The sequence below is a fragment of the Puma concolor genome, chromosome B2, assembly GCF_028749965.1.
Source record: "Puma concolor isolate L17-30 chromosome B2, mPumCon1.1.hap2, whole genome shotgun sequence".
Lineage (NCBI taxonomy): Eukaryota > Metazoa > Chordata > Mammalia > Carnivora > Felidae > Puma > Puma concolor.
Window position 1 is genome coordinate 98,143,247 of NC_141671.1, and position 12,821 is coordinate 98,156,067.

Sequence of the window (12,821 nt, forward strand, 5' to 3'; positions counted from 1 at the left end):
CAGGGGTCGCTGCGCCGCCGCCGCCGCTCCCGTGCGCCCCGCCCGGCCCGCTCTCGCCGCGGCGGCGCTGACGGAAGGGGCGGGGCAAGGCAGGGCGGGGCCTGGAGGCCCCGTCCGCAAGGCCGCGGGGAGGGATCGACGGGGGGAGGAGCTGCCTTGACTTGCAGGTAACTGCGCCCCTGTCGGGCGTGCTGTGCCCCCGCCTGGCGCCCACTCTGTTGCTTCCTGGCGCGCACTCGTGAAGTAGGGGCGCGGCGAACGCCTCTGCCCAGCCTGCGCTCCTGCCAGGACTCCGCGTGAGTCTGCCGCGTCCTGCCTGCCCCGGCCCGGCCAGCCTCAGGACGCCCCGTGGACCTGGGGGTTGCGGGGTCGTGGGCACTTGGCGCGCAGAGGCACGCCGCCTTCGGGCCCGGCCGCTACTGCTGGCTTCAAACGCAGACCCGGAGCTCGAGGACGCAGGTGTCCAGTTTCCTTTGACCTTGAGGACCCGGGAAGGTGCGCAGCCCGCGGGGGTGGGGAGTATGCGGGGGAACCCGACCCCGTTTCGGTGTTCAGTCTGAGGTCTCCAGGAGAAGGGAGGATTTGCAGTTGCAGTAGACCGCAAAGCAGTTAGGACAGGTTCTTAATGGAGTAGTGAACAGGCTCAGAACGTGGAGCGATTCCCAGTGTCCCGCAGGTCAAGGGTAACGTTGCCTCTCTCCCAGACGTTGATTTCTTACTGCCTTCGTCTAATTCACGTCTCTTATATCGCTCCTGAAGATCTCACCACAAACCTCCGGGATACCTGCCGTTTTCATCCTCGCAACTCACGTCCACGTGATTAGCAAAATAATAATAATAATAATCTTTTGAAATGTACTTCTATCGGGTCACTTCCCTGCTTAAGATCTTTCTATGGTTCACATGCTCTCTGGGTCAATTCCAAACTTCTATGGGCAGGGTCTTTCGAAATCTAGCCTTTTGCACTTCAATCGAGCCCCAACTTTGTGGGGTCTTTTCTGGGTTCATTCTGATGCTCCAGTTCTCCTGATCTACTTTCGTTCCACGGTGGCTAATTAAGCACACCCACCATGTGCCAGGCACTCTTCTGAGGCCCTTAGGATTCAGCAGAGGCAAACAAATTCAGGTGAAGATTTCTACCCTGGTAGAGTTTATATTCTATTAGGGGAAACAGTCCAAAAAAAGGAAAAAAGAGAAAGAAACACCCAGTAAATTATGTATGATATGATAGGTGATAAGTGCTATAGAGGAGAAAAGTAGAGCAGAGTAAGGGATGATTGGGAGGGCAAAAAGCTTATTAAATAGAATTGGAATGAGTAGACAGCATTGAGGTGACATCGGAGTTAAGAGTTGAAGAGAGGTGCCTGGGTGGCTCAATCAGTTAAGCATCCTATTTCAGCTCAGGTCATGAACTCACCGTCCATGGGTTGGAGCCCCACATCAGGCTCTGTGCCAGAGCTTGGAGCCTACTTCGGATTCTTGTCTGCCTCTCTCTGCCCCTCCCGCATTCATGTTCTGTCTGTCTTCCTTTCTCAAAAATGAATAAACATTAAAAAAAAAAAGTTTAAGAAAATAAGTTGTCTATGCAGGTGTGTGGGGTAAGAGTTCTGGGTGCAGCTGGGACAGAGACCTTAACCAGAAATGTCCCTGTTGTATGTGAGAAGCATCAGGAAGGTCCGTGTGGCTGGAGCTGAGAGAGCAAAGGTAAGAGTGGCAAGAGATGAGGTCAGAGAGGGAACGGAGGAACGAGATCACATGGAGCCTGTTAGCTACAGTAGGGACCTTCCTCTTCTCCGTGCTTTTGTAGGAGTGATAAAGTATAAATTATTTTTGGAAGAATGACTGGTCTGTGGAAAATAGACTCTACTGGAGCCTTTGTAGTATCCCTGGTGATGAAGCAGTGGAAGTGGTGAGAGGTGATGGGATACTGGACCGTGTTTTGAAGATACAGCCAACATAATAACCTCTTGGCATATTGGATATGGGTATGAGGGAGGATCAAGAATTACCGGAAGCTTTTGTTCTCAGCACCTACAAGGGTGGAGTTATCATTTACTGACATGGGGAAGGCTACAGGTGAAACAGATTTGGGGTTGGTGACGTGTCAGGAGTTTGTTTTGGGACCAGTATAGCTTGAGATACCTGTTACACGCCCAAAGTAACAGGGATGTCAAATAAGCGTTTGGCTATTGTGTCAATGTCCCAAGACCACCCCTAGGTTCACTAATTCACTAGGAAGATTCAATAGGACTTGGCTCTGGGTCAGGGCTAGGGTTTATCACAGCAGAAAGATACAAAGCACAGTAGCAAAGGGAGAAGATGCACGGGACAAAATCTGGAGGAAACCAGGTGCAGTCCTTTAAGAGTCCTCTCCCAGTGGACTCAATAGGACAGGCTTAAATCCCCAGCAACAAACTGTGACATGTGAAATACTGTCTATCAGGGACACTCATTAGGGACTTTGCCCAGGGTGTTTATTGGCTTTTGTCATATAGGCACTCTCTGTCTAGCATGTACCAAAATTCAAGACTCCCAGAAGGAAAGCAGGCGTTCATCATAAGAAATTGTACAAACAGGGGCGCCCTGGGTGGCTTGGTCGGTTAAGCGTCCAACTTTTGCTCAGGTCACGATCTCACGGTCTGTGAGTTCGAGCCCCGCGTCGGGCTCTGTGCTGACAGCTCGGAGCCTGGAGCCTGTTTCAGATTCTGTGTCTCCCTCTCTCTCTGCCCCTCCCCTCTTCATGCTCTGTCTCTCTCTGTCTCAAAAATAAACGTTAAAAAAAAAAAAAAAAAGAAATTGTACAAACAGTTTACAGTGGTGAGCTACTCCTGCCAGTTCTGAGAGTGGCGAGAGTCCTTAAAATCCCAAGTTTCCAGATGCCAGCCGGGGGCCCACCTTATAAGCAGGCCTTTCTAAGGATAGTGGTCTCAGGCCTGCTATATTAAATCTTTTCTGCACAGATATACATGTCTGGAGTTTTGGAGAAAGATCTGGAATGGGGATGTAGACTGGGGAGTAGTTGGCATATAGGCGGTATTTAAAACCATGGAAATGTTTGGTGTCTTGATACGCATTTGTCAAAACTGATGAATCACATAGAAGAGATGCAGGCCAAAGATTGAGCCCAGGGGCCCACCAGCGTTAAGATGTCTGGGAGAAGGGAGGACAGCAGGGAGGGTACACCAGGAGGATTACCAAGAGCAAGGTGTCCCGGAAGCTAAGTGAAGAAGAAGGGAGTGATCACTGGTTTCAGATGTGCTGAGAGGTCAGACAAGAGGAGGACTCATAAATGACCTTTTGGATTTAGAAAATGAGAGGCATTGAGGAGAGCATAGACAACCGTTTTGAGTTTTGTTATAAAGATGAACAAAAGTTGTAGCTGGGAGTTAGTGGCATTAAGAGAAGGTTGGTTGGCTTTTTAGTGAGAGAAGTAACAGCATGCTGATGAGAATGGTCCATTAGAAAGCGAAAAATTATGGTTGTAACTTGCTGTTCCCCCCAAGTTCTGTTTCAGGCGACCTTTGCAGTTAAAACTCTTCACAGGCATCCCTGCTCCAGGCATTAGCCTGTATAGGGTCCCGCCTCCTTTGGACCTTAGCTTTCACTTAAGTTCTCTGACAGCCAATTTGCCCACATTCCCCTTGAATAGCAGTTCCTTGAGGGCAAGGGCTGTGTTTTATCCCCTATCCCCAAGCCTAGCCTAGCTGGCTACCTAGCATATACAGGCAAATGAGTGAATGTAGGGTGGATGTGATAATGGGCAGGATGCTCCTTTCATTTCTAGAAAATGAGTCTGCAAGTATTCACTGGTGTTTGTGTGTGCCAAGCTAATGGGGATGGGAGTGAGGAATGAGACACAATTCTTGCCCTGTCACTACCCATAGAGCTTAGAAGATAATAACAGTACAAAGACACATAGCATTGGTGCAACATGAATTTGGAAAAGGGAAGGGGAGGGTGGAGAGGGAGAGTGGCTCTTGTGTGGAGCCTGGAAGAGGGGGGAAGCCATGCTAAAAGGACATTTTTTTTTTTTTTTTTCCCATTAGTAGAATCCTTTCTCCAAGTGAAATACAAGGAACCTCAGTATTTTCCAGCACTGCTGCTCTGGTCGAAGAGGGGTTGGGGCCTGGTTAGCACTCTGCTCCATTACTTCTCCTCTGACCAGTGATCAGCTCTGTGATAGAACTTGGGTTCTCAGGCTCTACCCCGTGGCCCTGGGTGTCCATTGCTACAAATGGTCATCATCTCCAGCAAAAATTAGGTTAATGTGTTTTCTCAATTTTATGTTCATAATTTGTTTAATCTTTTTTTTAAATGTTTTTTAAATGTTTATTTTTGAGAGAGAGCAGGGAAGGGGCAGAGAGAGAGGGAGACACAGAATCCGAAGCAGGCTCCAGGCTCTGGGGCTGTCAGCACAGAGCCTGACATGGGACTCAAACTCATGAACCACGAGATCATGACCTGAGCCTAAGTCGGATGCTTAAACCATTGAGCCACCCAAGGGCCTCCATAGTTTTGTTTTTTTTTTTTTTTTTAAGTAGGCTCCGTGCTTAGCATGAAGCCTAACACAGGGCTTAAATTTAGAATCCTGAGATTAAGAGCTGAGCTGAGATCAAGAATCAGATGCTCAACTGACTGAGCCACCTAGGCGCCCCTTATGTTCATAAATTTTCTCTAAACTTCCAGCATTTACTGACTATTTGCATGCTAGAGAATAAGCAGATCACAAAGAGGAAGTAGTAGCTAATAAACACGAAGGTAATACTTGGCTTGACATTTTGGTTATGTTTATTGTATTTCTATGTGAATACAATCTTAAAATTGTTTTGTGCTAGTAAAAGTTTCCTAGGTAGGTAAATGCATTCGTAGGTAAATGCGATCTATTTGTGATATATACAAAGAGCAATATCCTATCCAGGCATTCCTCACAAGACACAACAGTATGATATAAAGGTGGGGCTTCAGCAGGGAAATGTGGGAGTCCAGGGACTGACAGACAGGACTTCCCTCCCTGAGGATGTCTCCTCTTAGGATTTCTTCTTCTTCCTCTTCTTCCTCTTCTTCCTCTTCTTCCTCTTCTTCCTCCTCCTCCTCCTCTTCTTCTTCTTCTTCTTCTTCTTCTTCTTCTTCTTCTTCTTCCTCTTCTTCTTTTTAAGATTCTATTTTTAAGTAATCTGTACACCAAACGTGGGGCTCGAACTCAACCATGAGATCAAGTCACACTCTCCACCACCCAAGTCAGCCAGGCACCCCTGAGGATTTCTCCTAAGTCGGGGTGACAGTTCCTACCACTCCTCTGCTCCTGAAACTATTCATTCTCTCTAGTATTGCAGTTGGTGAAAGTTGGTTTTTGTTCAAGAGAAAACGAGACAATAAATGTCATGGCGTAGCAGAAAGAACAGTGGACTTAGAGTCAAAAGGCAGGCAGTTCAGCATGGAGCCTTGACTTAGCCAGGGAGCCTGGGTTTGAATCCACTAAGTATTTGTCTGACCCGGTAACTGAGATGAGCTTGTTGGAAGGAATAAATGAGTTAATAGAGGAGTGCCTGACCCATAGTAAACAGTGAGTGTCAAGACTTGTCGTTGGAATCCTGACTGGATTGTTTACTAGCTGTATGACTTAGTGGATTGTTAAATTGTTCCGAGTCTTATTTGTACTCATATGTAAAATGAGGACTCTGCACAAAGTTATCCCTGAGAGGGTGCTCTTTCCATTTCTGCAAACCCTATGGCTCTGGGGGTATTGTTAATTGAGGGGAATGGACAGGTGGGTTCTCAGCTTCCAGGCATACATATGGCCTTTGGCATTATACCTAATAGCGAAAAACACTTTGCTAAAGTCACTTAGATCAGTGTTTTCAATTTTTTTTAACGTTTATTTATTTATTTCAAGAGAAGCATGAGCAGGTGAGGGGCAGAGAGAGGAGGAGAGAGAATCCCAGACAAGCTCCTCACTATCAACTTGGAGCCTGACAAGGGGCTCAAATTCACAAACTATGAGATCATGACCTGATGCTTAATTGAGCCACCCAGGCACCCCAAACTTTTTTTTAAGTTTGTATTGGGGCCCCTGGGTGGCTCAGTCGGTTGGGCATTTGACTTTGGCTCAGGTCATGATCTCATGGCTCGTTAGTTTGAGCCCCACATCAGGCTCTGTGCTGACAGCTCAGACCCTGGATCCTGCTTTGGGTTCTGTGTCTCCCTCTCTCTTTGCCCCTCCCTCCCTCCCTCTCTCACGCACACGCTCTCTCTTTCTCAAAAATAAACATTAAAAAACAATTAAAGTTTCTATTTTTTTATTTTGAGAGAGAGGGAGAGAGCCGGGGCGGGGCAGAGAGAGAATCCCAAGCAGGCTCCTTACTGCCAGCACGGAGCCCAATGCGGGGCTCAAACCCACAAATCTTGAGATCATGACCTGAGCTGAAATGAAGAGTCAGACACTTAACCGACTGAGCCACCCAGGTGCCCCTGACTTTTTATTATTCTTATATCTACAGTAAATACATTTTACATGATGACCCAGTGTGTGTGTATATATTCTTATATATGTATGTGTAATTGTAATGGAAGTTTCATAAAGCAGTATTTACTATGTGATGCGCTGTAATATTTTCTGTACTCTTCAGTGTTCTTAAAAAGTAAAAATTAATAATGGCTTATGGCCCACAGTTTGAAAAATACCTAAAGATAGGCAAATTATCATCATTAATGCCAATCTTCATCTTCTGTATTACAAGAGCATCTTATTAACTGATCTGGTCTAGGCCCAACAGTTACTGGTGATTTCAGCCAGGGCTGTTTGGCCCATAACTTGGACATCACCTGAATAAATTCTAACAAGTCTACCACTTAGGCCCAACATAGAATTTCTGAGGCTGATAGAGAGCTCTGGCTACTTAAGGTTAACCTTCCTGTGTGTTTTTGGTGGGTGGGAAGGTATGAAAGGCTCTGCGTATGAGAGAATTACTTTTCTTAACATTTTACACTGTAAGGAATATACGTTAAAATGTTAACAGTGATTGTCATAGAGTGGATTCGGGTGGTTTGAATTTTCTTTATATTTTTTTTCAAATTTTCTGCCATGAAAATATGTTTCGTATATAATCATTGAAATCTTTCTCTTAAATTATGGTATAAGAGTAGCAATTACTACCTTAAAAAATATCTTTACTTGGAAAAATAAAAAGTCCACCATTAGGTAACTTAAAATTTTTTTAAGATTTTATTTTTAGGGGCGCCTGAGTGGCTCAGTCGGTTAAGTGTCCGACTTCGGCTCAGGTCATGATCTCATGGTCCGTGAGTTCGAGCCCCACGTTGGGCTCTGTGTTGACAGCTCAGAGCCTGGAGCCTGCTTCAGATTCTGTGTCTCCCTCTCTCTCTGACCCACCCCTGTTCATGCTCTGTCTCTCTCTGTCTCAAAAATAAATAAACACTAAAAAAAAAAAATTTTTTTTTTAAAGATTTTATTTTTAAATAATCTCTATACCCAACGTGGGGCTCAAACACACAACTGGAGATCAAGAGTCAAATGCTCCACTGACTGAGCTAGCCAGGCACCCCTTAATTTTTTATTGTAGCAATCCATGAAATACAAAGTTTAGGAACTACTGAAATATACTATTTTCTTTCTTTATCCCTGCTTCTAGAAAACTTAAGGCTTTTTCTATGCATCGTTATTATTGATTCTCTACTAAATTAGATAAAATGTGTATAAAAATTATTTTTCTCAATGTTTCTCTTTAAGGTGCTTCAAATAGTTTCCAGTCAGTATTTTAGAGTACTCTGGATTTTTATAGCATTTAAAAATTATTTCAGGGGCACCTGGGGGTGGCTCGGTCAGCTAAGTTTCCGACTCTTGATTTCTGGTCAGGTCATGATCTCACGGTTCTTGAGTTCGAGCCCCGCATCGGGCTCTGAGTTGATAATGCTGAGGCTGGTTGGGATTCTCTCTCTCTCTCTCTCTCTCTCTCTCTCTCTCTCTTTCTCTTTCTCTTTCTCTTTCTCTTTCTCTCTGCCCCTCCCCTTTACATGTGCAGATGTGCTCTCTTAAAAAAAAAAAAAAAAAGCTTAAAAAAAATTATTTCAAATTCTAGTTGTGTTGAAAAACAACCCTTAATTTATGCCTGCTTTACTTCTCAGTTAAGACTCAGATTGGGGTCCCAAGAACAGTGAGATACAGACTTGAGCTTGTGTTGTCTGCCTCATTCATGCCAACAAAAATAAGGCCCAAAATGTTAACAAATACAACTTGGAAGTAGCTAGCTATGTGGTTTTGAGTGGGTTTACAGGTAATTGCTGTTGTCAGTTTTGTGATGAATGGAAAGTAGGAAGGAAAAATCCTTCAAACCATCATCAAAGAAATCTGTCTGAAAGTATAGCGTTGGCACCATGGAAAGTCATTCTCAGACTTAAGGTATGGGAATATTGACCATATGGCAACGCTTCTCAAATTACTAAGTCATGTTCTCTAAAACCATCTTGATGTACTTGGGAAGGTTTGTTACCATCATAATGAGATGGTTTCTGCTGTCTTTGGGGTAATACAGGAATTGACTACTCTCTGGCATGTCAGCACCTCGGTGCCTCAGGAAACAATTACCTACTTTGTGGGTCTCTAGGCCCCTTCCTTCTCTGCTAGGTAATGCCTCCGTTAAACGGTAGGAGGAAGATGTAAAAGGAGGTAAAATGCAGACCTGTCCAATTTGCTCATTCCTACCTCTGATCTGGTAGGGTTGGAGGTTGAAACAAAGCTGAGATTCACTCTGGGTTTTGTGAAGTCATGACCTGGTGTCTTTCCTTAGCAAAGTCATTATTGTAGAGATGTAACGTATGCCAATAAATACTTTTTCTCTCCGTGAGACCTTTCCTTTTTCTTAATATTAACTTGGTGGATACAAGTTTTTTAATGTTTTATTTTTATTTTAGAGAGAGAGACAGAGTGTGAGCAGGGGAGGGACAGAGAGAGAGGGAGACACAGAACTCGAAATAGGCTCCAGGCTCTGTGCTGTCAGCTCAGAGCCTGATGTGGGACTCGAGCTCATGAACTTCCTGAGCCAAAGTCGGAAGCTTAACTGACTGAGCCACCCAGGCACCATGAGATCTTTTCTTTTTTTAATATCATTAAGAACTATTGTTAATATTTTTCAGTAGCAATAAGTATCCAAGTTAATTTGGGGGATGGAGAAGAGAAGCAGTGTTTTCACACACAGTATCTAGTTCCACCCTCACGAGCACCCTGTGAGGTAAGCACAGCTAGAAGACTCACCACGGTGCAGTGCGTGGCCCTCAGTACGTGCAGACCAATATGGTCTTTTGTAGGGGAGCCTAAGTATAGTGCTGGGTATTAAGTGTTCATGGTATGTATGGTTTGTGTTGTAAGAATGCCAGGACGCTGCACTCGTGAAATAAAACTGAATTGTCGTCTGTTTCAGGTTCTATGCGCCATGGCTATGACTAGTGTCAGATTGCCTGCCAGCGTTTTGAGAAAGCCAGATGCCTGGATTGGACTCTGGGGAGCACTACAAGGGACACCTTCGTACAAACTCTGTGCTTCCTGGAATCGATACTTATATTTTTCTAGTACCAAGTTAAACACATCAAATTGTAAAACATTTTTCCATAACGTTTTCTCACGGAGACTCCCCAGGCTTTTCATATCCCCAGAATATATTTTCCCATTTTCCATAAGACTCAAAAGTAATATCGGCTCTAAAAAATCCACTGAAAAGACTCTGCAGAAAGCCGCAGCTGAAGAGGACTCTGATGAGGAGAGCCACGGCGAGATGAGTGAGCGGGAGGAGGAGCTGGAGGACGACCCTCGTGTGGTCAGAGACTATAAAGACCTGGAGAAAGTAGTGCAGTCTTTTCGGTACGATGTTATCCTAAAGACGGGCCTAGATGTTGGAAGAAAGTAAGTACGACTCGCGTTTTATTACAAAATCCTTTGTCTTTTTGTTATGTTAATGCACCGTTTCCAGCCACTCAGCCCTTATCATGGTGAGGAGGAACCACAGTTAGGAAAGGACCTTCCAGGAACCTGTTCGGTTACTTCATTCTACAGGTGAGAAAACTGATTTCCAGAGGAGTCAAGTGACTGCCTGCACATCCCAGGTGCCACCTCACCCTGAACTAAGACACAGTTGACTCTAAGGTGAACCACTGATTACTTCTTAAGGAGGGAAGTAATGACCATGTTAGGTGTGTATAGTAAGAAGAAGCCGTACATGGGTTTCACAAATGCCACAGTGTGAGAAGGTCCCTTTTAGAAGCAACAGAAGCAGGAGAAGGTGGTGGTTAAGAATGCAGGCTCCGCAGCTAGACTACTGGGGTTTCAATCCTGGTTTGCTGTGTGACCTTGGGCAAGTTACTTAAGTTCTCTAAGTGTCAGTTTTCTCATCTGTATAATGTAAAATAACACCTTAGAAGTTGGTTGCTAGGATTAAATGAGTATCTCTCTCCTCCATCTAAAGCATGTTAACAGTGCCTAACACATGGTAGGGACTCAATATATGTTAGCTATTATGAAGAAAGTACTGTGTGTGTTCACATATAGTGCCCAGAGATATTAAGTGTAACTTTCACGATTTCTCTAGTATTCTTGTTCTCTCTGCTAGACTAATTCTATAAGAATAGTGACCCTCATTGTTCATTCATTCCTTTAGCACTCATTGTGTGCATACTGCATACAAGGTAAGAATCACGGTATGGATAATATATTCAGAAAGGTCTCCATGTGTAATTTATACCTGTATGACCTAATTTAATGGCATGGTTTAATTTTTTAATCCATGAAGTTTAAGGACTTACACGGGTGACCGATCCCATAGGGACCCTTGTCGGGATTTACTGAATATTCTCTAAAATCTGGCAAACTTGTAAGGGATCCTCTCTCTTCCCCAGAGTAGTAGCTGGTGCTGTTATCATGAAGCAGAAACCCACCCAGATATAACTCCCCTGGAGTCAGAGCAGCAAGAGAAAATGGCACTGATTTTTGTCGGCACCGGCTCCTGGTCCGGTTGCCCTGGTGATTAAGACAGACCGCAGCTGCTGGATTGGAATTTCCCCAACCTCAGCGAGGACTAGCAGAGGATTTTTTAATAGCCCCAACATTCGTGTCGTGCCTGGTTTGTCTCGCAGAGCCCTTTGGTGGTCGTGAATCACAGGTGCTCCTGCTTTGCAGAAGTCCGGTGAGGTAGTGCCCGGCCCTCGCAGAGCCCCGTCAGAGTTCTGATTACCTGCCGATGATGCGAGCACATCTGTGCTGATGTGCGAGCATACGTGGGCGTCTATTCAGGAGAACCCCTTGATCTCGCTGTCGTGTGTACATACGGGAGCAGTTGACTTTCATTTTCCCAGCACCCAGAACGGAGACTTTTGTGAAGAGGCTGGTGACTATCAGAATAAAACATTAATGGCAGATGTTTTTCTCAGACCTCTATAATTGTTTTGAATATATTTCTGTTTCAAAGCATTTGGTTTTTTTTTTGTTGTTTTTGTGTGTGTGTGTTTTTTTAAAGCAAAGTGGAAGATGCGTTCTACAAAGGCGAACTCAGGCTGAATGGGGAAAAATTATGGAAGAAAAGCAGAACGGTGAGATACTATGACAGCCAGATATTTTTGTCTGTTGCTCTGCCAGTACTCAGTGCCTCCCTAGTTTCCCCTCAGGCTCCTTACTTGGGGTTTCAGCGTCTCCTGTGTGTATCTGTGTTACCCTCTCTGCGATTCCCTGTGGGCATGGCTAGTGAGACTCACCAGCCAACTTCACACAAACTACCTGTTCTTTTGCAGCCTAAGTGACTTCAAGATGAATCTTTCCCTTCGTCTTTAAAATTTTAAGACACACCACTATCAGAATTGGCAAGAATCCATTAGTTAAACTTCCAAGTCATTAGTCCCATAAAATCGTTATAGGCTAAAAAGAACAGTTGGTCCATGTAGAGGTAACTCTGGACTACGGGACTTCTGCAGATGTGGAATTTTGTTCATTTTGGCAGTTACCCGCCAGCACTTGCTGGGTGCCCTGCTCTGTGTGCACAGCGGCTGTCAAAACCGAGACTCCCAGTTTTCTGACAGCCCCACATCAATACTGTTGTTCAGAGTCTAGAGTGCTAACCATTATACTATGGAACTTCAATACTATTGTTACGTGAAAGAAGTCAGTTACAAGAAAATGTATTTCCAGTATCCAGTGTTGTTACAATATACTCTGAAAGTTACATATTTTTGTAAAAAGTTACATTTTACATATATCTGGAATTAAAATATCAATATTACTAGTATTTATCTCTGGGGCATTATGGGTTATATTTTCTTCATTCTTTTTATTTTCTGAATTTTTTACAAGTATATATCACTTTCCTAATTGGGAAAATAATACGATAGTTAAAGTCAACAAAACACAATCAAAAAGTGTATGACAGAGACCCTTAAAAAGTTTGGAAGACACCGACATATGAGGCATTGGCAGACATAATCTAACTCTTAGTATCTAGGGAACTAATGTTCCAGGGAAGGTACACACACTTTTGTAGGTTACTATTAGGCTTATTTCATGTTTCAGAACCCCCTGGGGCTGGGGGACCTGAGCTACATCCTTTTGCCCTGCGACAAGGGAGGGTGTGAGCTGTTGGCCATGGACCTGGGTGAGCACCAAGGCTTTCTTCAGAGACTTTGTTCTCTGGGATCATACAGGTTCTTACGGCTGAATGGACAGTGCCTGTCTCAGCTGCCAGGTCACAAGGTCCGAGATCTCTGATGGCACCTGACCCGGCAGGTTCGGCGTGTCAGTCATTGCTCTGTGAGCTTCAGGAAATCAGGCACTC

The 12,821-nt window shown here is 44.5% G+C and overlaps 1 protein-coding gene across 7 annotated transcripts in view; it reads left to right on the forward strand.

Annotated features, from left to right (window-relative positions):
* The first annotated feature begins 101 nt into the window (after positions 1–101).
* MTRES1 (mitochondrial transcription rescue factor 1) overlaps positions 102–12,821 on the forward strand; it is a 24,379-nt gene continuing 11,659 nt past the window's right edge. The window contains exons 1-3 of one of the 7 annotated variants that reach the window (XM_086707525.1): positions 102–167; positions 9,432–9,910; positions 11,517–11,589. In XM_086707525.1, the coding sequence (XP_086563651.1) occupies positions 9,444–9,910; positions 11,517–11,589 (540 nt within the window). In that variant the 5' untranslated portion in view covers positions 102–167; positions 9,432–9,443. Of the gene's footprint in view, positions 496–9,147; positions 9,243–9,431; positions 9,911–11,516; positions 11,590–12,821 lie in introns of those variants that run through there. The other 6 variants (XM_086707528.1, XM_086707529.1, XM_086707524.1 and 3 more) reach the window with 6 other exon arrangements.